We start from the raw sequence: 22620 nt of genomic DNA, 5'->3' as shown, positions 1-22620 counted from the left end.
CCAGATAACCTTCTATACCACGGTCACCACAGTTTTACCATATCCCCCCCTCTTCACTGCTTTGCAAATTCTTTTCATGTCTTTTTCAGTCGTAACAAGGGGTCGATTCCCACAGATGCAGCCTGACCTGAGAACTTCAGTATTTTCTGTTTTTATTCTCTTCTAGATTTCCAGCAATTGTGGTTTTGTTTTTGATTTTCATAGGCCCAGGTGATTCTACTCTTCCTGCTGGTGTGGAGCACGAGTATGTTTAACTTTGCCTGGAAATTCACTTGCTTAACTCTACCTTTCTCAGTATTACATAAATGAAAATAAATGATTCCTAGAAAGTGGGTTCTTCCTGGATCAAACTGCACCACTGCCCAAATTTGGACATGTTCTGTGAATGTGTGAGCCATCTTCCACAGTGGTCCCAGATATAATGATAGCATTCTAAATGTCCGGGCAGAAAACATGTCACGTCTATTCAATGTGCCACTCACAACCTCACCAGGTTTCTTTGTGTTGCCTGCTTTGCCATTACGAAAGTTTAAAGGGGCGGACTCCACCACGTGGAAGCTGTCGTGGCGGGTTGCTTTAACTTGCTGATTTATCACCTGTCTTTCCCATCTCCCAACTTCCATGCATCACAGTGCCAACCTGTACAGCTACTCAAACTTGAAGCCCCAGCTTGGCACTGCACGCCCCTTCACAGCTTCCACTGTTGATCATCTGATGTAAACCCCACCTCCAGCAGCTCACCCCTTGACTCAAGCAGCTGTCTGCTAAAGGCCATCGAATGTGGCTCCCCCAGCCAACTGGTACCTTCATTCTCTACAAGTGACCACGGGATTCTGACTAATACACTACACTGCAGACCACAGTCCACCATCACCCCTCTCAACAGGAGCCAACGTTCTCCAAACTCTTCCAACAACCAGGACAACCAGCTCCTCCTCCCCATTGGCGCAGGGTGTGAAGGAGAGGCTTCTTTTTGTGTAAGAAGATCAATGTTGTTATGCTTTGGCCCTCAGGCTTCCAGTGGTGATGGCACTAATAAAGCATCATTAGTGCACAATGCATTGACCGGTTACTTCGCTTCAGCAGGAGCCCGTCATTATCTTCAGAAATGGTTTTAAAGGATTTCATTCCATTTTGTGGCTGGAAATGACATTAACTACTCAGCGGTCATAAAATGGAAGGAAAAAAATTTACAACACAGACTTAGGCCTGTGCTGATCTCGATGATAGCAAGTGGGGCTCCTGAAATACTGTTTAAACATGACAATGGTTTCTGCCTCTAGCACCCTTTTACCCAGTTCCATTACCACATAATGGAAATTAAATATGCTTTTGAGTACACTTAACAGTGAAATAATGTTGCAGCTATGCGAGTCTACATTAGGCAGATGTACAACGTTGCCACATGGTAACAGTACTTAAAGGCAGCAGTGGGATTTAAACCTCCTTTAACATATCTGAGAATTTGTTTTGATTACAGATTCCCAAGCACCACGTAACTTTCTGGGAAAAGTATCAAATGGAAGCTTCCTGGAATATCTGTAATATAGCAGATTAGTTTGGTGCTAGAGACAACAGTTATGTAATGCTAGGGGAATGCTGATGCTTTAATTTAACTATGAGGACTTTTAGATTTTATTGAAGAAGACATCAAGATCAATAAGCCTGCAATTAATGATTTGTAATGCCACAGCTTCTGTAAGCACTTTGCATCTACGGTTCTGTTTGCACCACGGTAATGGTAGTTCTGACAAGCAAGGTTCAGGTTTGAATTGTTTGCAATTCAGTCATTACATGCAGCCGATAATGATCAGTAAGCTCATAAAGGCCATTAACTAGTAGTTTCAAGTAGGAATTGACAAAGAAACAGACAATAAAATCAAAGGCAAGCATGTTACTGAGAATGAGTGTTAATGAGAATAAAAAAACTTCAAAATGTACCAACCTAGCTGCCAATTTCCGTTTGTCCTTTAAGCTCCATGTGTACTACCTGGCCATTCTCAGTTAAAAACACATGGTTATGTTTTGGTCTGGGTTTTGTAAGAATGCATTTATCATCTGATATTGACTGGCACCTCCTGAGTGCAAGGGGGATAGATGGGGTTGAATTTGTCAGGTGTGTTCAAGAAGGATTCCTGACACAGTATCTGGACCGACCGATGAGAGGAGAGGCTATATTGGATCTAGTTCTGGGTAATGAACCTGGTCAGGTGACAGACCACTTGGTGGGGGAGCATTTTGGTGTGAGTGACCACAACTCCCTTAGCTTCAGCATAGCTATGGAAAGGGATAAAATCAGATGAAATGGTAAAGTGCTTAACTGGGGAAGGGCAAACTTTGAAGGGATGAAGCAGGAACTAGTGAGAGTAAATTGGAAACAGATGTTCAAAGGGGAAAGCACAGAAGTAATCTGGGAGAAGTTTAGGGACCACTTGAGCTGGGTTCAGGATAGGTTTGTCCAACTGAGGCGAGGAAAAACTGGTAGGAAAAGGGAACTGTGGCTGGCGAAACATGTGAGGCAACTCGTCAAGAGGAAAAAGGAAGCATATGTTAGATATAAGAAGCAGGAAGTAGGAGGGGCTTATGAGAAATATAGGGTAGCCAGGAAGGAGCTAAAGAAAGGACTTAGGAGAGCTCGAAGGGGGCATGAGAAGGCCTTGGCATGTAGGAGTAAGGAGAACCCCAAGGCGTTCTACGCGTAAGTGAAGAACAGGAGGATGACGAGAACAAAGGTGGGACCGCTGAAGGATAAAGAGGGCAACATGTGCCTGGAAGCGGAGGAGTTTGGAGAGGTCCTAAATGAATACTTTGCTTCAGTATTCACAAGTGAAAAGGATCTTGATCAGGATGAGGTCGAAGTAGAGCGGGCCTGTGTGCTGGACAATGTAGAGATTAAGGAAGAAGAAGTGCTGGATCTTCTTAAAAACATTAAGATTGATAAATCCCCAGGGCCGGATATGATACACCCCAGGTTGTTGTGGGAATTGAGAGAAGAGATCACAGGAGCGTTAGCTATGATCTTTGAATCCTCTTTGGCTACAGGGGAAGTACCAGAGGACTGGAGAATGACAAATGTAGTTCCCTTGTTTAAAAAAGGTAATAGGGAGACACCTGGGAACTATAGACTGGTGAGTCTTATGTCAGTGGTCTGCAAACTACTGGAAAGGATTCTTAAGGATAGGATCTACGAGCATTTGGAGAAGTACAGTCTACTCCTGGATAGTCAATATGGCTTTGTGAAGGGAAGATCGTGCCTCACGAGCCTGATTGAGTTTTTTGAAGAGGTAACAAAAGAAATTGATGAGGGTAGGGCAGTGGATGTGGTCTACATGAACATTAGCAAAGCACTTGACAAGGTCAAGAGACTGGATCCAGAAAGTCATGAGGCATGGGATAAGTGGAACCTTGGCTGTTTGGATAAAAATTGGCTTAAAGGAAGAAAGCAGAGGGTAGTTTTGGAAGGAAAGTATTCTGCCTGGAGGTTGGTGACTAGTGGAATGCCGCAGGGATCTGCCCTGGGACACCTGCTATTTGTGATTTTTATAAATGACCTGGATGTAGAGGCGGAAGGATGGGTGAGTAAATTTGCGGATGACACAAAGATCGGAGGAGTTGTGGATGGAGCTGCAGGTTGTCGAAGGTTACAAGAGGATATAGACAGGCTGCAGAGTTGGACAGAAAAATAGCAGATGGAGTTCAATCCGGACAAGTGTGAGGTGATGCATTTTGGAAGGACAAACCAGAAGACTGAGTACAGGATTAATGGTCAGTTACTTAAGAGTGTGGATGAACAAAGGGACCTTGGGGTTCAAATCCATACATCCCTCAAGGTCGCTGTGCAGGTTAATAGGGTAGTTAAGAAAGCCTATGGGATGCTAGGCTTCATTAACAGGGGGATTGAGTTCAAGAGTAGAGAGGTCATGTTGCAACTCTACAAATCTCTGGTGAGACTGCAGTTAGAGTATTGTGTTCAATTCTGGTCACCTCATTATAAGAAGGATGTGGAAGCTATGGAGAGGGTGCAGAGGAGATTTACCAGGATGTTACCTGGTTTGGAGAACAAGTCATATGAAGCAAGGTTAGCAGAGCTGGGACTTTTCTCTTTGGAGCGTAGAAGAATGAGAGGGTTATGAGAGGCATAGATAGGGTGGATAGTCAGTACCTGTTTCCCAGGGCACCAATAGCAAACACCAGAGGGCATATGTACAAAATTAAGGGAGGGAAATTTAGGGGAGACATCGGGGTAAGTTTTTTTACACAGAGGGTTGTGAGTGCCTGGAATGACTTGCCAGGGATGGTGGTGGGGACTAAAACATTAGGGGTATTTAAGAGCCTCTTGGACAGGCACACGGATGAAAGAAAAATGGAGGGTTATGGGGTAGTGTGGGTTTAGTACTTTTTTTTAAGGATTATATGGGTCGGCACAACATGGAGGGCTGAAGGGCCTGTACTGTGCTGTAGTGTTCTGTGGTTCTCTCTGCAGCATTTTGTCCTTTTTGCATTGATAAATATTTTGAGACCATACATTTGCATTCCTCAGCACAACTTCAGCAAGTCCATTGTGTGTGACACATCTATTTAAAGATGAGGCATCCCATCCAGAAGGGACCATGGCTCCTTCCTTCCTCTCAACTTCTGACTCTCTTCATTTGGTTTTCTCCTTCCCTCATTTCACCCGTCTTCCCTTTCCATCCATCTTTCTCACTCTCCATGCTCCCCTAACAACTCTCCCTGTCTACTCCTTTTGCTCCCTTTCCTTTCCCTCCCTCCCTTCCCACCTCTTCTCTTCCTCCCCTCGCCACCTCCTGCATTAATTCCTGGCACTCACATGTCAGAGTCTGAGTGCGGTGTTTGGGTCAGAGACAGACGCTGATTTGGTGGAAGCTGTTGGATGCCCTGGTTGAGGAATGGTGCCAGAGACAGGTCTGTGCTCAAGGCTTAATACTCACCTTGCAGGATACCTTAGCAGTTGCCCAGACCCTGGTGAGAGCTTTACTTTGCAGACAGTGTACAGCTACAGTTCTCTCCACAGGCTGCAAAACCCCAGTACTTCTTTACAATTCTAAACTTGCTTAGTAGTTCAGGTGTTCAGAAAAGGAGTTGTAAGGGAAGTAATGTTCTCTTTTCTTTTCCTTTGGTACATGCTGAATTCGTTCCAAAGTAAGACTGTTGGCCAACTTCCCTGTTCAACTGTTGCAAGATTAAGAGTCAATAAAAGTGAAGCAAGGGTGGGAATCTTCACAAGTGAAACACTTTGAACAAGTAGTACATTGTTAAGTTTTTTTGAAATCTTTGATAAGACTTGCAAAAGCATTGAATTTATGGATTACTAATTAGTCGTTACACTTCCTGTGTATGTCAAGAACTTGCATTAGTTAGAATAATTGATAGCGATTAACAGTTTGTTTAAACTTGACCACTCTTTAGCTCAATTATGACATTAATGTATACTTATCTTTCTGAAGAGGTTAAGAAGTAAGCTTAAGGCTGTGAAGTTCCTCTACACTATAACACTACAGAAAACAGCAATATCATTTGAAGTCTGTACTTCTTTGTCCGTATGCTGAATTGCTTCAGGACGTGGCAGTATCATTGCTCTTCATTTCATCTGCTTTGTAAAGCTCCTTTCTACAAGGCAATTTTATTACTTTTATCAGTGATGAATTATCAGTTCAATGATGTCTGCAGATTATTTTGGTCGTCTATCATTCTAAAATCATTACAACACCGAATGGTCTCAGGTTGGGAATATATCTGAAATATCCAGTGGGCCCTCATTCTCGGACCTTTTTCGCAAATTAATAATCTAACTTTGAGTTAGTGTATATACATACCTGGACAGCATTTGTAGGCAAATTGTTATAAGATTCAGATTCTAGTTTTTTTCACTTCCAAAGCAAAACGGTGGATGATCAATGGTGGCATTGTTACTATGCCATGTATGAACTTGTACAATTGACTAATTTTTACAAGGAAACAAATAATCGACAGTAATAATCTCTGCATTTCAAGTATAATCATAAAACTTATTTTCTGCAGACAACCACCCCCCAAAAATAAACATTCAAATTAATTATGCATATTGTAGCGATGTGCTACACACAGCGCTGAAATAACGACACGCAATCGGTAAGTCGTTTCGAGACTAGTTTATTCAAACTTCACGGCGCTGGCATTTAATCCCTAGTGCCCGCCCTCTCCGGGCGGAAATGACGTCAGAGGTGCATTACCAAAGTCTCTCCCCACGCACTGGCTATTTGTGAGCCGGTTCGCCTGTGCAGAAAGTGGGTCGCCACAATATGACCCATCTGCTACCAGATTCACTGATCAAGTCAGCGGCATTATAAGCGCAGTCTTCCCTGAATGCTTGAACCATTTTTTTGCTTTAAATATAACTACTTGAGTGCATTGTGACCTTTAAGTGAATTTTACATTAGTCCATAATACCCACAGTATTGATTGACCAATGATTGAACACTGGTGATAATTAGCATAATATACAGTACTGTGTAAAAATCTTGGGCACACAGATATAGCTAGGGTACCTAAAACTTTTGCACGGTGCAGTATATTGCATAAAAGTACTTAGCTTTGTATTAGTTCAGAAGCATTAAGTGTTATTTGGCGACTGGAAAGACATACAATATTTTGCAGAAGTCTTAGGCATCCTAAACCTGGTATGTTTTGGGGGACCACTTTGTCTAGCACCTCTGCACCATCCGCCACAAGTGGGACTTCCTGGTGATTAAACATTTTAATTCCGGTTCCCATTTCTGTTCCAACATGGCCTCCTGTTGTGGAAAGATGAGGCCACCCTCAGGGTGGAGGAGCAACACCTGATATTCCGTCTGGGTCCCCTCCAACCAGATGATATGTATATCAGTTTCTCCTTCCGGTGTACAAAATGTCACTCCCCCCTTCCCTTATTCTCCATTCTAACCTGCTACGACTTCTCACCTGCCTCTTGTTTCGCCCTGGATCCCATCCTCCTTTTGCCCACTCTCCACTCCTATCAGATGATTACTTCTCCAGTCTTTGACCTGTCCCACCCACCTGGCTTCACCTATCACTCTCTAGCTAGCCTCCTTCCCCTCCCCTCACCTTTTACTTCCCTTCCCTGAGTCCTGATGAAGGGTCTTGGCCCGAAACGTTGACTGTTTACTCTTTTCCATGGATATTGCCTGACCTGCTGGGGTTCCTCCAGTATCTTGTGTGTGTTGCTGCGGATTTCCAGCATCTGCAGATTTCCTCTTGTTTGTGATTTACTAAGGAGTCTAGCTAGTAAAGACTTTTGCGCTTATATTGTTGATGGTTTATGTATCTGGCGTGTATTTTGCTGTGGAGCTGTATCAGTGAGCATCAGATGAATTCATCATGTGAAATACTAATCTAGATAAAGAAAAAATACTTCTAGTGTTTAGAATGATGGAATGAGTTCAAGGTACCTAAATGCCACTTGGTTTATGGTGTTATGCAGGGATCGTCATTACAGCAGTCAGCCGCTACAGCTTCACCGCTGACTGCAGACTCTTTGGATGAAGCGATTGCTGGATTTGATACAATAGAAGAGCTCCTGAAGCACTTAAATCCAGACTTTTGGGAAGAGGACCTTAATAATATTTTTCAAGAAAAACACCAGTTTCGAGGCAGAATATTACATGGTGAAACATCCCATCGTCACCGGAAGACCAAAGGTAAGAAGCTTGTTCATGGTTTAGTTAATTTAATCCAGTACCTGTCACATATATTGAAGTTAGTGAATGGAATGGAAGATTTTATTTCAAAATGCATGGAAACATCCAATGTTCAGACCCTCATTTTAAAGATGTCATATCTTACCTGCTTCATCTGGAGCAGCTATTTCAGTGTTAAACATGCCCTGTAAGGTTAAGTGTTAATGGAGGAACATTAGTTTCATTTTGGCTACACTGCCCAGGCCACCCACTGACTCTGCTGAAAACTGCACGTTCTCAGTGCATGTGTCACAAAAATCTGTTCAAGAGAATGAAAACAAAGTCACGTTTGCAAAGAATTAGACTGATTATATAAACAGGGCACTCCAGTCTATGCTTGTGTTTATGTTCCACACACCTCCTCAGCTAACTATTTCCACATAACCCTGAATTAGCTGCTGCTTCTTCACAGAATTCTTAGTAATTACTTTATATTGATGACTGCTAGTTTTGAGCCACACACAAGGAAACATGAATTCTTTGTCTACTCTATTAAAACTTTCATCCAGAGTGAAGGTGATTGGCTAAATGCCCTATCAATCAAGTTTAGTGTTTGTAGGCATGACAGATAAATTTTATGCAGTTTATTCATGAATAACTATATTATTTGATTTTTTTTTTCCTGAAGGAATAACCCTGATTTTTAAAGTCAGAAGTTGCTGTAGTTCCCATTTTCTCAGACAGAATCAGTTGGTGCACAATCGCTGTTTTTTCTATCAGTCACAGGCCCCTCAGTTCACTGGGTGCTTAAGTATTCATATAAATCAATGCTACACTAATTCTTTGTTAAATGGAATCTGATACAATAGGGTCTGAGAGTAGCAGTCAGGCAAGACCATAATTTAGAGTGAGGAAAATCAGCCCGGTTTCCAATTCCAACTCATAAACAAGTAATTTCCACTTAAAGTGATAATACCAGTAATGGCTGAATTATGTGCAGCTGGGAATACTACACCTCTGTATGTTTGAATAACTTGTCAGCTCTCACCATCCGAGGCCAGACAGGAAGAATCACTGCTCGAGATAAAATAATTATTTATTTCCACTGCTAGCATTTTGTGAAACAGCAACATAAGCTCCTAGAGTACTTTTACGTGGCTCTTTTCAACAGTGAAAGAAAAAGTGACAGAGTCAGATTTAATATCGCTGGCATGTGGAGTGAAATTTGGTATTTTGCAGCAGCAGTACAGTGCAATATGTAATTTTAAAAACTATAAATTACAACAAGAATGTGTATGTATGTGTAAATACTTTATATACTGTAACTTATACTTAATTGTAGAAAAGAATATTTAAGTACAAAGCATTAATTCCACAGTGACCTATCTTTTTAACATCAGGATGAATTCTGATAGTTTTACCTACAATGAATACAACATATCAGTACAGGGAGAATAGCTGTACTCTGAGGAAGACAAATAATAAGTGAGGGTTGAAAAGAGGAAATGTCTGATTTACAAAAATTAAGATAAAAATCTCTGAGGAAATACCTTAGCAGTAGAGGGTCTGGTTGATGTTTTGTTTGTTTCCTTTGAGGAAGATGATTGATGATATGGAGGAAAAGGAAATATTAGTGACACTTGTGAACAACAGTACAGTTAAGAGTTTAGAGAAAGAATGTTTATTTTAACATAAAAATGTTTTCATCATATAAGTGAGGAATTAATTTAAGTATGTGCTGAATTCATTAATCTGTTATGGATAATTTTTAGATAGAGCATAAATGGGTTTTCTGTTAGAAATAATCTTCTGCCTTTACTTTGTGGAAGAAGAGGAGACGGAAGAACATGACCATAAGACTGTAGGACATAGGAGCAGAATTAGGCCGTTCAGCTAATCAAGCCTGTTCTGCCATTCCAATCATGGTTGGTTTATTGTCCCTCTCAACCCCATTTTCATGCCTTCTCTCCATAACCTTAGCCCTGACTAATCTAACGGAATACTTGACCATATTTTTTTGAATGGAAATGAATGACATCATGAACAGAGAGCCCAGCATCAGAGAATTCCAGCAGGAGCTCTTAGTTCCATTTGCCTGAGGAAAGGAAACAAAAGCATAGCTTGACTGGGTTATGAATTATAACGTTTTCCTCGCTGCGCTGCACGTTTACACCTCCATGATATGGCAGATAGTCCTTTGATTTCCACATCTAACCAGTCCACCATTAAAATGCCATCAACTGAACACATTAAGACCCACATTTATAATATTGATGAAAGTCATTCCAAACTTTGACAAGAACATCATCTGCACAGCAGCAGAATCTCTGGATAAACCCCAAGTGGAGAGTTATCAATATAATTTGTCTTTGTTGTCAATCGTGATTGTTTTCATTACAGGGAAGCAAAAAAAAAACAAACTCAGATATTTGACACGAATTTTCGCTTCAGTGGATCCTTTATACTTGGCCACTGAAGCTTGTAGTGAAAATAGTGCTTGCCAGAAGATAGCCAATACAAATGGTATCATGTGTCAGCATAAGTCAATACTTCTGTTAGAAGAAATATATTATGTTTTAAATTAACAAAAAATGATGAGCTAGTTTTATGGATTTCTTGGTTCTCAATTATCGGACATTTTACTGACAATCTGAGAAAGTTGCAATGCTGTTTAGTCATTTGAGAATTATCATTTTGTGTCATTGAATGATCGTTTATTCTGAAACTTTTATGCTTTGATTTTGATTCAAAACTGGAGGTCAGGATAGGTAGCTGCTTTGCTTTGATTGTAATATGTACTTCAAAGAAAATCCGTTTCTAAAAAAGTGTTCTTCAGGGCAACATACGAGGCAATGAATAGAATGATTCCAAAATCTAGACATCAAACTAGTCCACCCTTTATGACAAAAGACATCTCAACCCCCGAGTGCCTGGAGTGAATTAGATTTGTGCAGCGTCTATCTATTTCTAGTTGTCACTAAAACTTGGCACTAAGTAATACAAAGTGAAAATCATCAGATTGCACGAAAACTCAATATTCAGAGAAACAGAAGAGTCATACATCAGTACTGGTAGCTTCTCTTCAAAACATTTAGCAAGTGGTCATTCTGCACCAAAGCTGTCAAGCTCTTAAATTATTGCATGGTATCACTTAGTCCTCAAACGGTCAGGATGCACAATCGTTCCCCATTATCCTCTACAAATTTCTTGCTCCTAGAACACTCTTTCAGGAGTATTCTCCCAAATACTCTTCTTGACTCCACAATAACTGCACAAAACTTCCAGTTTTGATCTCTGTTGACCACACTGGCAACATCCTGCTGATTCCTTTGCGAGTCCTTTGTATACATTTTAAAGGACTACAATTGGAATGCATTCGCTTAGAAACTCATTCAGGATGAAAGTGGCCAGAACACTCATATGAACAAATTTGAAACTGCAGCTGCTACTTTACAAAGTGAAATCTATTCATGGGGACAAAAATAAAACATCAGTGATAGAATCAGGAATAAATCTGTTGGCATCTGTAAAGCAAGAGATTCTGCAGATGCTGGAAATCCAAAGTAACACACACACAATGCTAGAGGAACTCACAGATCAGGCAGCGTCTATGGAAAGGAATAAACAGTCAACATTGCAGGACAAGACAGAGTACGAAGTGGGGAGGGGAAAGCATACAAGCTGGAAAGGTGAGAGGTGAAGCCAGGTGGCTGGGGGAGGGGAGAATGAAGTAAGAAGCTGGGAGGTGATAAGTGGAAAAATTCTGGCTTCTTCTCCCTTCCATTCCAGTCCCAATGAGATGTCGACTGTTCATTCCTTTCCATAAATGCTGCCTGACCTGCTGATTTCTTCCAGCATTTTGTGTGTTCGTATTTTTAATTCTTATTTGAAAATAAAACATTTTTCAATTTTCTTTATTGTTATTTGCAGTAATGATAATCTTTAAATTTACCAGTTCACTACAAATTAGTTATAATTAGGGGATAAAGTCTAATTTTTGTGAGAATTATCTATTTTTTCTGAAAATAATTGTTTCCAGCACATCTGCATTTTATAACAAACATTTTAATATTGTCTGTTCCTCTGATTTCAATAAATTGGTGTTAATAATAGAGACAACAACCTTTCTACTGAATCTCAATAGAAGAAATTTCACATTCAGATTGCAGAAATTCCTGCTGAGTAGTATTGATCCAAAAAAACCAGATTATGTCACTCCTTTAATCATGGGGCATAAATACGGTATCACTTAGTATGTAGGTTAAACTAGTATAGAGCTAACTAAAAACATTTTCTGGTACTTGCAGTTACTTATAACAAACATTGTTCATTTTTGAAGAACAGGCTTAAGTTAAAACACTTAAGCAATTAAAAACATTCTGGCCTGAGGACATTAGCGGATAAATAAAGGCGGGCATCCATTGATTTTGTGAAACTGGAATACAGGAGCAATGGATTTCGTGAAAGATTTATACCTCAGAACTATTCATAGTAATAATGCGTGTGTTTTTTTCACAAGTACAAAGTCATAAATATAACAGCTCAGTGTGCTTGGCACCTTCTCATTCTATAATACAGTGATATTGAAATGTGTGATTTTTGCCTAACATTCTTAAGCTGCTTTTGATGTGGCACAATTTTTTTTTCACAAAAAGTAACATCAGTTAATCCTGAGTGTGTAAACCTTAAACAAAATGGATCAATATAAATTAATGCAATTATTAAAGAGGCCGGTAAAATAATTTGCTCGTAGAAGATGGTGCAGGGTATCTGTGGGAAGAGCAGCAGAGTTAATATTTCAAATGACTGACCCATCCCCAGAAACAAAAAGGAGGAGAAATAAAGGTGGATAGCCAAGTAGCTCAACACCCAGCAGGGTATAGCAGCTGGCTTGATGGGCACCCTATCCATAGCCAGTTGCTCACTCCACCACAAATGCATTTTGGAGCATTGTAATCATCTACAGGAAGCATTGCAGAAAGTCACCAAGACACCTTTGACAACATCTTCCAAACCCACGACTTCTGCCAACTGGAAGGACAGGGACAGCAAAGGCACGGGAGCACCACCAACCGGAAGTTGCCCTCCAAGCCACACGTCATCCGGTCTGGGAATCTAGCACTTTCTGGCACAATGAAAATCCTGGAACTCTCTGCTGAACGGCATTGTGGGTATACATGGACTGCCATGGTTCAAGAAGGCACCTCACCACCTCCCTCTCCTAGAGAGGAACAATGCAATGCCTGCTCATCCTGCAAAGCCTACAATCCCTGAATGACTATATAAAAAAGTAGAGAAAATGGGAGCAAAAGGGAGAAATTAAACAATAAAAGGGGTAATTGTTTAAGATACTAACTGGATAATTAAGGGAACAATAATTATTTGGATGAGGTATATTTATAGATGTATATTGATTACCTGAAATAATGTGAAAGAATGTTGCCTAACTCTGAAATAAAACTAATACAATGCTGATCCTTCTCTGTCGCTTCCCTTCTCTTGCACCATTCCACATAACATCATGTCCGTGGTGAGGCTCCCAGTCGCATCCACTACAAACCAATAAAGTGTCACACTCTGTGGCTAAGTTGGCTACACATTTTTGCACTGCAATTTTTGTGAGAAGTCTTTTCCATCTCTATTACATCTGCCTCATGCCTGAAGTACCGACTTTATTAACGTTGCTCACAATAAGAAACAGGACATTATTACTTGCAAAGCAAAATGTTAGTGGTTGAACTTTGAAAAGAAGAGTGAAATTGCCTGATTATTCATTTATGAGAACTATTTTTGAATAAAGTTTCCATGTTATGGCCCAGTATGTTCAAATAATTATTAAACATGTTCATTTAAAAGAAAATAACAGAGTTGTACTATCATGATGCATAGTTTAATGGTTGTAGCTAATGGAACTGTATTGTGACAAATTTCTCAAAGGTCTTGTTTTCCAAATGGAGAAATACTGAAAATGTTAAAAGATGAATATTTTCTGAACCCAGTTACAGGAAATATTTATATTTTTAAGACCAAAGTCTAACTTATTTTCATCAAATCTCTTTTTGTAGCTGACTTGAACAGAATGAATAATGACGTTAAACGCTACAGCTGCACCCCTCGAAACTACTCGGTTAACCTTAGAGAAGAGCTGAAGCAAACAAATGCAGTTTTCTTCCCTCGTTGCCTTCTCGTTCAGCGTTGTGGTGGAAACTGTGGCTGTGGTACCGAACACTGGGGATTCTGCAACTGCATGCAAGCCAAAACTGTTAAAAGATATCATGAGGTATCTACAACTAAGTTATATCTAACTAACACAATGACGTAAATCTGATTGTTCCAGAAAGCCCATGCATCTTTTTTTTCCGGATGCATGGCAACACTAAGAGTATGCAGATAGCAACATATACCAGAGTGCATAATGTGTCAGAACCACTGTTCATTGCAGTATTGTCATCTTTTATAATATCTTTTGACAACTTCCTGTTACTGACATCCCAAAAGTTCATAAGAAGGAATGTATGAACTGAGGTACTCAGGCCATGACTTTGATTGCTTCAATTAATAGGAGAGAAACTTTGATACAGACGTTTACAAAGGGATGTCTGTGTTCTTTCACCACTTATAGACAGAAATTAAAAATTGTTGAGATACTGTGTGAGTATGCCTGCTAGATTCAAGCATTGGCAGGGTCATTTTAGTTCTAAAATAGCTTTTATAAAATTAATTTATGATACACAGGTGCCACAAGCAAGGCAGATATTTATTGCCCCATTCAGATTTGATGAATGCCAGTAAGTGTTCAGCAAGGGGTTCAGTTGGCAAAGTTAGCTCAGCAGTGCAGCTGTATGTAACTTAAATTCTTTCATCCCTGTGCTTAATCCTATTTGTTCCTGGACTAAGTGACATGCTGGGCCATTCCAAAATAACAATTTCTTAGTTCATAATGTGGATCTGGTGTTATATACTAAACAGACGGGATGAAAATGCAGATTTCTTACCCTGAAGAACAGTGAACCGGATAGTTTCTATGACACTCCAGAGCTTTTGTGGTCACTGTTGTTGATACATAAAATATATTATTTAATTCTATATTAATTAGATCGACACATTTCAAATTCCTCAGCTGCCAAAGTGAGACTCAGAAATTTTGTTCCAGATCATTAGTTCAGTCCATGAGTGTAAATCCTATAATTTAACTAGCATGTCTCCAAACCTTGAGGCACTTCTCTAGCTGTGACAAATCTTACCATCATATTTATAGACTTAATCCTTGAAAAATAATCCAGAACCTTCAAGTATTGGACATAAATTGTCACTGATTTAATCACATCAGGATTATATCAAGCTTCTAAAGCTGATTTATATTCATGAACTAATATGCAATGTAAAAGGGAAATTTAAAATTAGAAACTGCTTGTCTTCTGAGTTTAAGTTCATGCAGAAGTCCAACCACATCTTTTAAATTCTGACATTTTACATCTGAGAATATAAGATTACTGCTGAGGCCAATTATACTGAACTGTGAAACCGCTCAAACGGGGTAAATTAGTTTTATATATAGACAGGGAGCGGTTATGCAGTAGCTTCAGCTGTAGTCTTGATCACTCAAAGCCCTTTTTGTGCTATTAAGCTGAAAGCGTTTTTTTTACATCATGAAGTTGGAAAGGATTCGGTTGAAAGCTCTTTTTGATATTTCTGATATTCAGTTTGGAAATTGCCATGTTCTGAGTAAATAGAAAGGCTCTAAGATATTTTTCACAAGCAGCTCACAGATACCAACTTACTCAAGCCTTTCCAATAAAAGTAACTGTGAGAACTATGAGCAATGTTTCAGATATCGCAGAAGCTCGGGTAATCAAAAATTAAGTAGTTGAATTATGCCAATCACACTGTTAGTAAGGGTTCTTTGCTGTGTGAAAGAAAGGAAGACAATTTTCGAATTGGTCAATTTTAGGATCAAGACCAAAGTATTAACACTTCTGAACATTGTACTGATAACCAAAATAATTCACAGTATGCAGGCTGGGATACTGGAAGTTTTCATCCTTTTCGTCCTTTTAGATCCCTAAATCATTATTGACTATAATTTTAGTTTAATGACCATTTCAGCAACAGAAATATTTGATGCCTTGAATTGTTCGCCTTGTACTTAATCAAAAATATGCTTAGGAGCAAACTTTATCCAACTGCACTTTCCATTAGAGAATCATGGAACATTTGGAAGAGTAAGAAAACTATCACATTTAACAACAATACCCTCAAGTATTTAACATTCATTTTTTTTCATCCATGCCGAACATTTTGAAGCACGGGAAAAGAAGTAACAGAATGAAGTGTTACAGAGAAAGTGCAGGACAGTAGCAGTACAATAGTTCTGTTTAGCAGTTGGATAAAAGCTGTCCTTGAACCTAGTGGTACGTGCTTTCAGGTGTTTGCATAATCTGCCCAATGGGACAAGAGAAAGGGTAGAATGTCCAGAGTGGGGGTAGGATTTCTTTGACTGTGTTGGCTGATTTTCTGAGGAAGCAGTAAGTGTAGTCCCTGGAAGGGATGCTGTATTTCATGATGTTCTGAGCTCTGGCTAAAACTCTCTGCAGTTTCTTGTGGCTTTGGACATACGAAGAGGCTTTCAAAGATGCATCTGTGAAAATTGGTAAGGGTCATCAGAACATGCCAAATTTCTTTAGCCTCCATAGTAAGTAAATTATGTAATGAATTAGATGTGATTAGGGAGCTTAAGGTAAAGAAATTGTTGGGAGAAGTGATCACAATATGATAGAATTCACCCTGCAGTTTGAGAGGAAGAAGCTAAAATCAGTATTACAATGCAGTAAAGGGAACACGAGAGAGGATCTGGCCGAAAGGGGAAAGTGGTCCTATGCAGGGAGATAGGGAAGAGCTGATCAGCAGGACCTCCAAGTAGTATTCTCTGGATTATTCCCAGTATCATGTGCTGGTCAGGGCAGCATAGGACAATAGTACAGATGAATGAGTGGCTGAAGAACTGGGCAGGTTTCTAGATTTCTGGATCATTGGGAGCACTTCTGGAGAAGGTATGATCTTGTCTGACTGGAGGCCTGCGACTAGTGCAGTGCCACAGGGATCGGTGCTGGACCCACCGTTGTTTGTCATCCATATCAGCAATCTGGGTGATAATGCAGTTAACTGGATCGGCAAATTTGCAGATGACACCAAGACTGGGGGTGTAGTGGACAATGAGGAAAACTGTTGTGGCTTGTAGCTGGATCTGGACCAGCTGGAAAAATGGTAGATAGAATTTAATGAAGACAAGTACAAAATGTTGCACTTGAGGAAGACCAACCAGGGTAGGCCTTAAATAGTGAAAGGTAGGGCACTGAGGACTGCGGTAGAACAAAGGGATCCGAGAATACAGTTCCATAATTCATTGAAGGTAGTCTTCCATGCTGATAGGGTTATAAAGAAAGCTGTTGGCACATTGGCCTTCGTAACTCAAAGTATTTTACAATGTTAAATGGAAATGGGATGTTATAATTAAATTGTATAATATTTTTGTGGGGCTTAATTTGGAGTATTGTTTTAGTCACCTACCTACAGGAAAGATGTAAATAAGTTTTAAAGAGTAGAGAGAAAATTTACAAGAATGTTGCCGGGTCTGAGGACCTGAGTTATATGGAATGTTTGAAGAGGTTAGGACTTTATTCCTTGGGACATAGAAAATTAAGAGGATATTTGATAGAGGTATACAAAATTATAAGGGGTATAGATAGGGTGAATGCAAGCAGACTTTTCCACTTAAGAAGGCAGAAGAAAAGAAATTATAGGGCAGTTAGTCTGATCTCAGTGGTTGGGAGATGATGGAATCCATTTTTATGGATGAGGTTTTCAGGTGCTTGGAGCCACATGATAAAATAAGCCAAGGTGAGCATCCTGAGTAGCTGCATCACTGCCTGGTTCGGAAATTGCACCGTCTCAGATCGCAAGACTCTGCAGCAGATAGTGAGGTCAGCTGAGAAGATCATCGGGGTCTCTTTTCCTGCCATTACAGACATTTACACCACACGCTGCATCCACAAAGCAAACAGCATTATGAAGGACCCCACGCACCCCTCATACAAACTCTTCTCTCTCCTGCCATCTGGGAAAAGGCGCTGAAGCATTCGGGCTCTCAAGACCAGACTATGTAACAGTTTCTTCCCCCAAGCCATCAGACTCCTCAATACCCAGAGCCTGGACTGACACCTTACTGCCCTATTGTCTTGTTTATTATTTATTGTAATGCCTGCACTGTTTTGTGCACTTTATGCAGTCCTGGGCAGGTCTGTAGTCTAGTGTAGTTTTTTTCTGTGTCGTCTTTACATAGTTCAGTGTAGTTTTTGTATTGTTTCAAGTAGCACTATGGTCCTGCAAAAAGTTGTCTCGTTTTTACTGTGTACTGTACCAGCAGTTAAGGTCGAAATGACAATAAAAACTGATTTGACTTGACTTGGTTTCCTTAAGAGGAAATCTTGCCTGACAAATCTATTGGAATTATTTGAGGAACTAACAGGCGGGATAAACAAAGGAGAGTCAGTGGATATTGTTTACTTGGATTTTCTGACCTTTGACAGGGTGTCGCACAAGATGCTGCTTAACAACAACAGCCCGTGGTATTACAGGAAAGATACTAGCATGGATGGAAGATTGGCTAACTGGCAGGGGGAAAAGAGTGGGAATAAAGGGGGCTTTTTCTGGTTAGCTGCCAGTGACTAGTGATGTTCTGCAGGGGTTACTGTTGGGAATCACTTATATGTCAATAATTTGGATGACGGTATTGATGGCTTTGTGGCCAAGTTTGCAGATGATACAAAGATAGGTGGAGGGGCAGGTAATGTTGAAGAAGCGGGGAGTCTGTAAAAGGACTTAGACAGATTATGAGAATGGGCAAAGAAGTGGTAGATGGAATATGGTGTAGGGAAGTGTCATGCATTTTGGTAGAAGAAATAAAGGTGAAAAATATTTTCTAAAACAGGAAGAAAATGCAAAAATCAGAGATGCAAAGTCCTTGTGCAGGATTTCCTAAAGGTTAATTTGCAGGTTGAATCAGTATTAAGGAAGGCAAATGCAATGCGTCCCTTCATTTTAAGAGGACCAGGATATGAGAGCAAGGATATGATGTCGAGGTTTTATAAGACATTAGTTAGACAGCACTTGGAGTACTGTGAGCAGTTTTGGGCCCCTTATCTAAGAAAGTTGTGTTGTCCTTGGAGATAGTTCAGAGGAGGTTCACGAGAATGATTCTGGGAATGGAAGGATTTACATATGAGGAACATTTGATGGGTCTGTGCTGGTGTTTAGAAGAATAAGGTGGAATTTCATCGAAACTTATAATATATTGAAGCACCTAGATAGAGTGACTATGGAGAGGATGTTTCCTGTAGTGGGAGAGTCTAGGATATGAGGGTACAGCATCAAAGAATAGGCAAACAACCAATTAGAACAGAGATGAGGAGAAATTTCTTTAGCCAGAGGTTGATGAATCTGTGGAATTCATTGCCATGGAAAGCTGTAGATACCAAGTTACTGAGTATATTTAAAGAAGAGGTTGATAGGTTCCTGTTTAGTCAGGGAATCAAAGGTTATGGGGAAGGCAGGAGATTGGGTTTTAGAGGGATAATAAATCAGCCACGATGGAATGGCAGTGCAGGTCAATGGGTCAAATGACCTAATTCTGTTCCTATGTCTTATGGTCATGAATAATGCAAGTGTTTAGAATGCATAACTTTCTTCTGAAGTTACTGCTTTATGAACAGTGGCTACAATGCCTTTGCAAGTTTATCCCCAAAGAAGTTGTATTTAGCAAGTAAATTGGTAAGGTACAGTTTCTAAGATAAAACTATCTTGGTAATGCCCTGTAGTTTTTTTTTGCATGATAATCTATTTTCCTGGACATAGGATATCATGGACCTTTTCCTTCAACTAAATACATAAAAAGCAAAAATGCAATTATTATGCAAAATTGGATACATAATTTCTGGTCACAGTACATGCTGACATATTTCAGAAGTTTGGTAACTAGGATGTAGTGGAAGTGGTGAAAAAGTTGTCAGTGTTTGACTCATTCAGAGTGTTGGCAGCGGAAACTGGTTAAAAGATCATTGGCCAGATAACACTGCGGCTGTGCATTTATGTAATTATAAAATCATAGTCATAGAGCTGTAGAGCACAGAATCAGCTCTTTCAGCCCGTGTAGTCCATGCCGAACTATTATTCTGCCTCATCTCATCACCATAGCATCCATTATCCTTCCTATCTAAATACTTATCCAAACTTCCAATAGCAGCTCGTTCCACATCCTCACCATCCTCTGAGTGCAGAAGATCCCCCTCATGTTCCCCTTAAATATTTCACCTTTCACCCTTATCTATGACCTCTAGTTTTAGTTTCACCCAATCACAATGGAAAAAGCCTGATTTGCATTTACCCTATCCATAGCCCTCATAATTTTGTATATCTCTATCAAATTTCCCCTCAGACCCCTATATTCCAGAGAATGAGGTCCTAAGCTGTTCAACCATTCCCTATAATTCAGATCCTCAAGTCTCTGTACTCTCCCAATCTTATTGCCACCTTTTCTGTCATTAGCCAACCAGAACTGCTCACAGCACTCCAAATTAGGCCTCACCAATGTCTTATGCAATTGCCATTGCAATTTATGCTGTTACAGCATCCCTAAACCTGCATTCAGATCCTACCATGGCAGGTGTGGAATTTACATTCAATGCAACAATTCGGAATTTGGTGGGGGCGGGTGTGCGGGAGTTGGGGAAGGAAACTAAACTTCATTTTGATGAAGAACTATTAGATTGTCATTAAAGCTCAGTTACTTTCAGGGAAAGAAATCTGTCATCGTTAACTGGTCAAGCCTATCTGAGGCTAATGCCTTTCTAAGGTGCATTTTAAGTGTCAGAGCAATAAACAATACAAATCTCATGAGGTTGTTGAAGCTTTTCCCAGTCTGTTCCCAGTTACTTGGTATATTACTCTTGAAAGCTATTTCTACTCCTCTTCATGCCTCTCTCAGGGTATCTTCAGACTCAGGTGACACAGCTCCTATTCTTAGCCTCATCTACAAGGCTGCAGGTTGATGTTTGTAAAACTGGAGCTTTGTCCCTCATATGCATTGCCTCTTTTGCTGCCAATCAATTCCAACCGCAAATAAAAACATTTGCAGAAGTCTCCGACTTTGTAGAGAATGACCTTTAAAGCTGAGCCCAGGCTCAATTAGTGATTGAGTTGATGAGTGGTGGCCTATATTTAGTCACTAATCATCAAAATCCTTTTATCAAAAAAGAAAGGCAACACTGTGCATTCAAAATGTCCATTGACATTTACAGAGCCATCACAACCAAATACCTTGTCAAGCCTGCAAGGTTAACCACACCGTTTAACTCTCTCTAGGTGCAATCCAATTCCTAACAATTTAGTGCAAAGCTGAGATGAAGAGATTTTTTATGCTAAACTTGTATGTGCATTCATATCACTGTGCCGAATAACTTAGAAATGAAAGAGGGAATGGAATAGGAATGGCAATGATTTAATTTAATTTAATATTTAGACCATAAGACATAGGAGCAGGAACATAAGACCATAAGGCATAGGAGCATAGACCATAGGAAACTTCACCTCTCAGAATCATTGTGTGTCAAAGCTGGCAAGGTTCTGCTTTAAGGAGTCAGTTATGGTCACACAATACATCCTTCACCCCTGCAACACATAATCTTGCCTTGATTCTTCATAGAAATGCACCTATACTTACTTCTTGACAGTTTTGTTAAATGCTGGGAAGCTGAGATAGATTGAAGTTCTGCCATTACATATGGTTTTAATGGATAATGCTGATAATTTTTCTGTTGACGTCATTCTATTCAGTGTTAGGTGTTGGAAAGCTTGCAAGCATTATCCAGGAGAAAAAAAGATTCTACCAATTACACTAGCTGTGCTTTGGCAAATATATTTGAAAGTTTAAATTTATAATAATACAAAAAGTTCTCTGACTGACTGTGAGAAGTGCTTGTAATGACAAATTGTTAATATTCCAATTGATTCTTCTACACCTTCGCACTATTCTCCAGAAACATGTGAAGTTATGAATACAGCAATAATTCTGTGAGAACTTGTTTTCTTAACTCCATTGAAGTGTGTGCAATTCCACAGTCTATATTGTGTTGATGTGTTTATATAGTTGAAGTTTAGAAAAACCCAGGCAGCAAGGTAGCTCAGTTCCATATTAACCATCCCATTAGAATGACCACTTTACTGGGTTAGGTTAAATGAAAAAAATTAGAAAATTAGGCATGGTTATTTTAGATGCACGGCTCACTTGAAAAATTCCTCCAGTGTAATGTGCTATAGCACAGCTTAATTTACCTGAACTCAGCAATTCTTTCCATCCATGTCACATTGTTGAGCATGAGGGAAAAACTACCAATTAAAACTGCTTCCATTTGTTATAATCTCAATGGCTCTCCCCACGGCTCTAGACCACCTGGACAACACAAACACCTACGTCAGGATGCTCTTCATCGACCGCAACTCAACATTTAATATCATCATTCCCACAATCCTGATTGGGAAGTTCCGGAACCTGGGCCTCTGTACCTCCCTCTGTAATTGGATCCTTGACTTCCTAACCAGAAAACCACAATCTGTGTGGATTGATGATAACACATCCTCCTCGCTAACAATCAACACTGGCACACCTCAGGGGTATGTGTTTAGCCCACTGCTCTACTCTCTATATACACATGACTTTGTGGCTAGGCATAGCTCAAATACCATCTATAAATTTGCTTACAATACAACCATTGTTGGTAGAATCTCAGGTGGTGATGAGAGGGGGTACAGGAGTGAGATATGCCAACCAGTGGAATGGTGCCGTAGCAACAACCTGTCACTCAACGTCAGTAAGACGAAAGAGCTGATTGTGGAC

The 22620-nt window shown here is 39.9% G+C and overlaps 1 protein-coding gene across 2 annotated transcripts in view; it reads left to right on the top strand.

The window, feature by feature from the left end:
• pdgfd (platelet derived growth factor d) overlaps positions 1-22620 on the top strand; it is a 125017-nt gene that overhangs the window by 95570 nt on the left and 6827 nt on the right. For both annotated transcript variants that reach the window (XM_073043610.1, XM_073043609.1), the window contains 2 exons: positions 7478-7694; positions 13739-13953. In XM_073043610.1, the coding sequence (XP_072899711.1) occupies positions 7478-7694; positions 13739-13953 (432 nt within the window). The remainder of the gene's footprint in view (positions 1-7477; positions 7695-13738; positions 13954-22620) is intronic.

This window comes from Hemitrygon akajei, chromosome 4 (assembly GCF_048418815.1).
Source record: "Hemitrygon akajei chromosome 4, sHemAka1.3, whole genome shotgun sequence".
NCBI classification, from domain to species: Eukaryota; Metazoa; Chordata; class Chondrichthyes; order Myliobatiformes; family Dasyatidae; genus Hemitrygon; species Hemitrygon akajei.
Note: the sequence above shows the minus strand (reverse complement) of the source record. Positions and strands in the feature narration are given on the sequence as shown.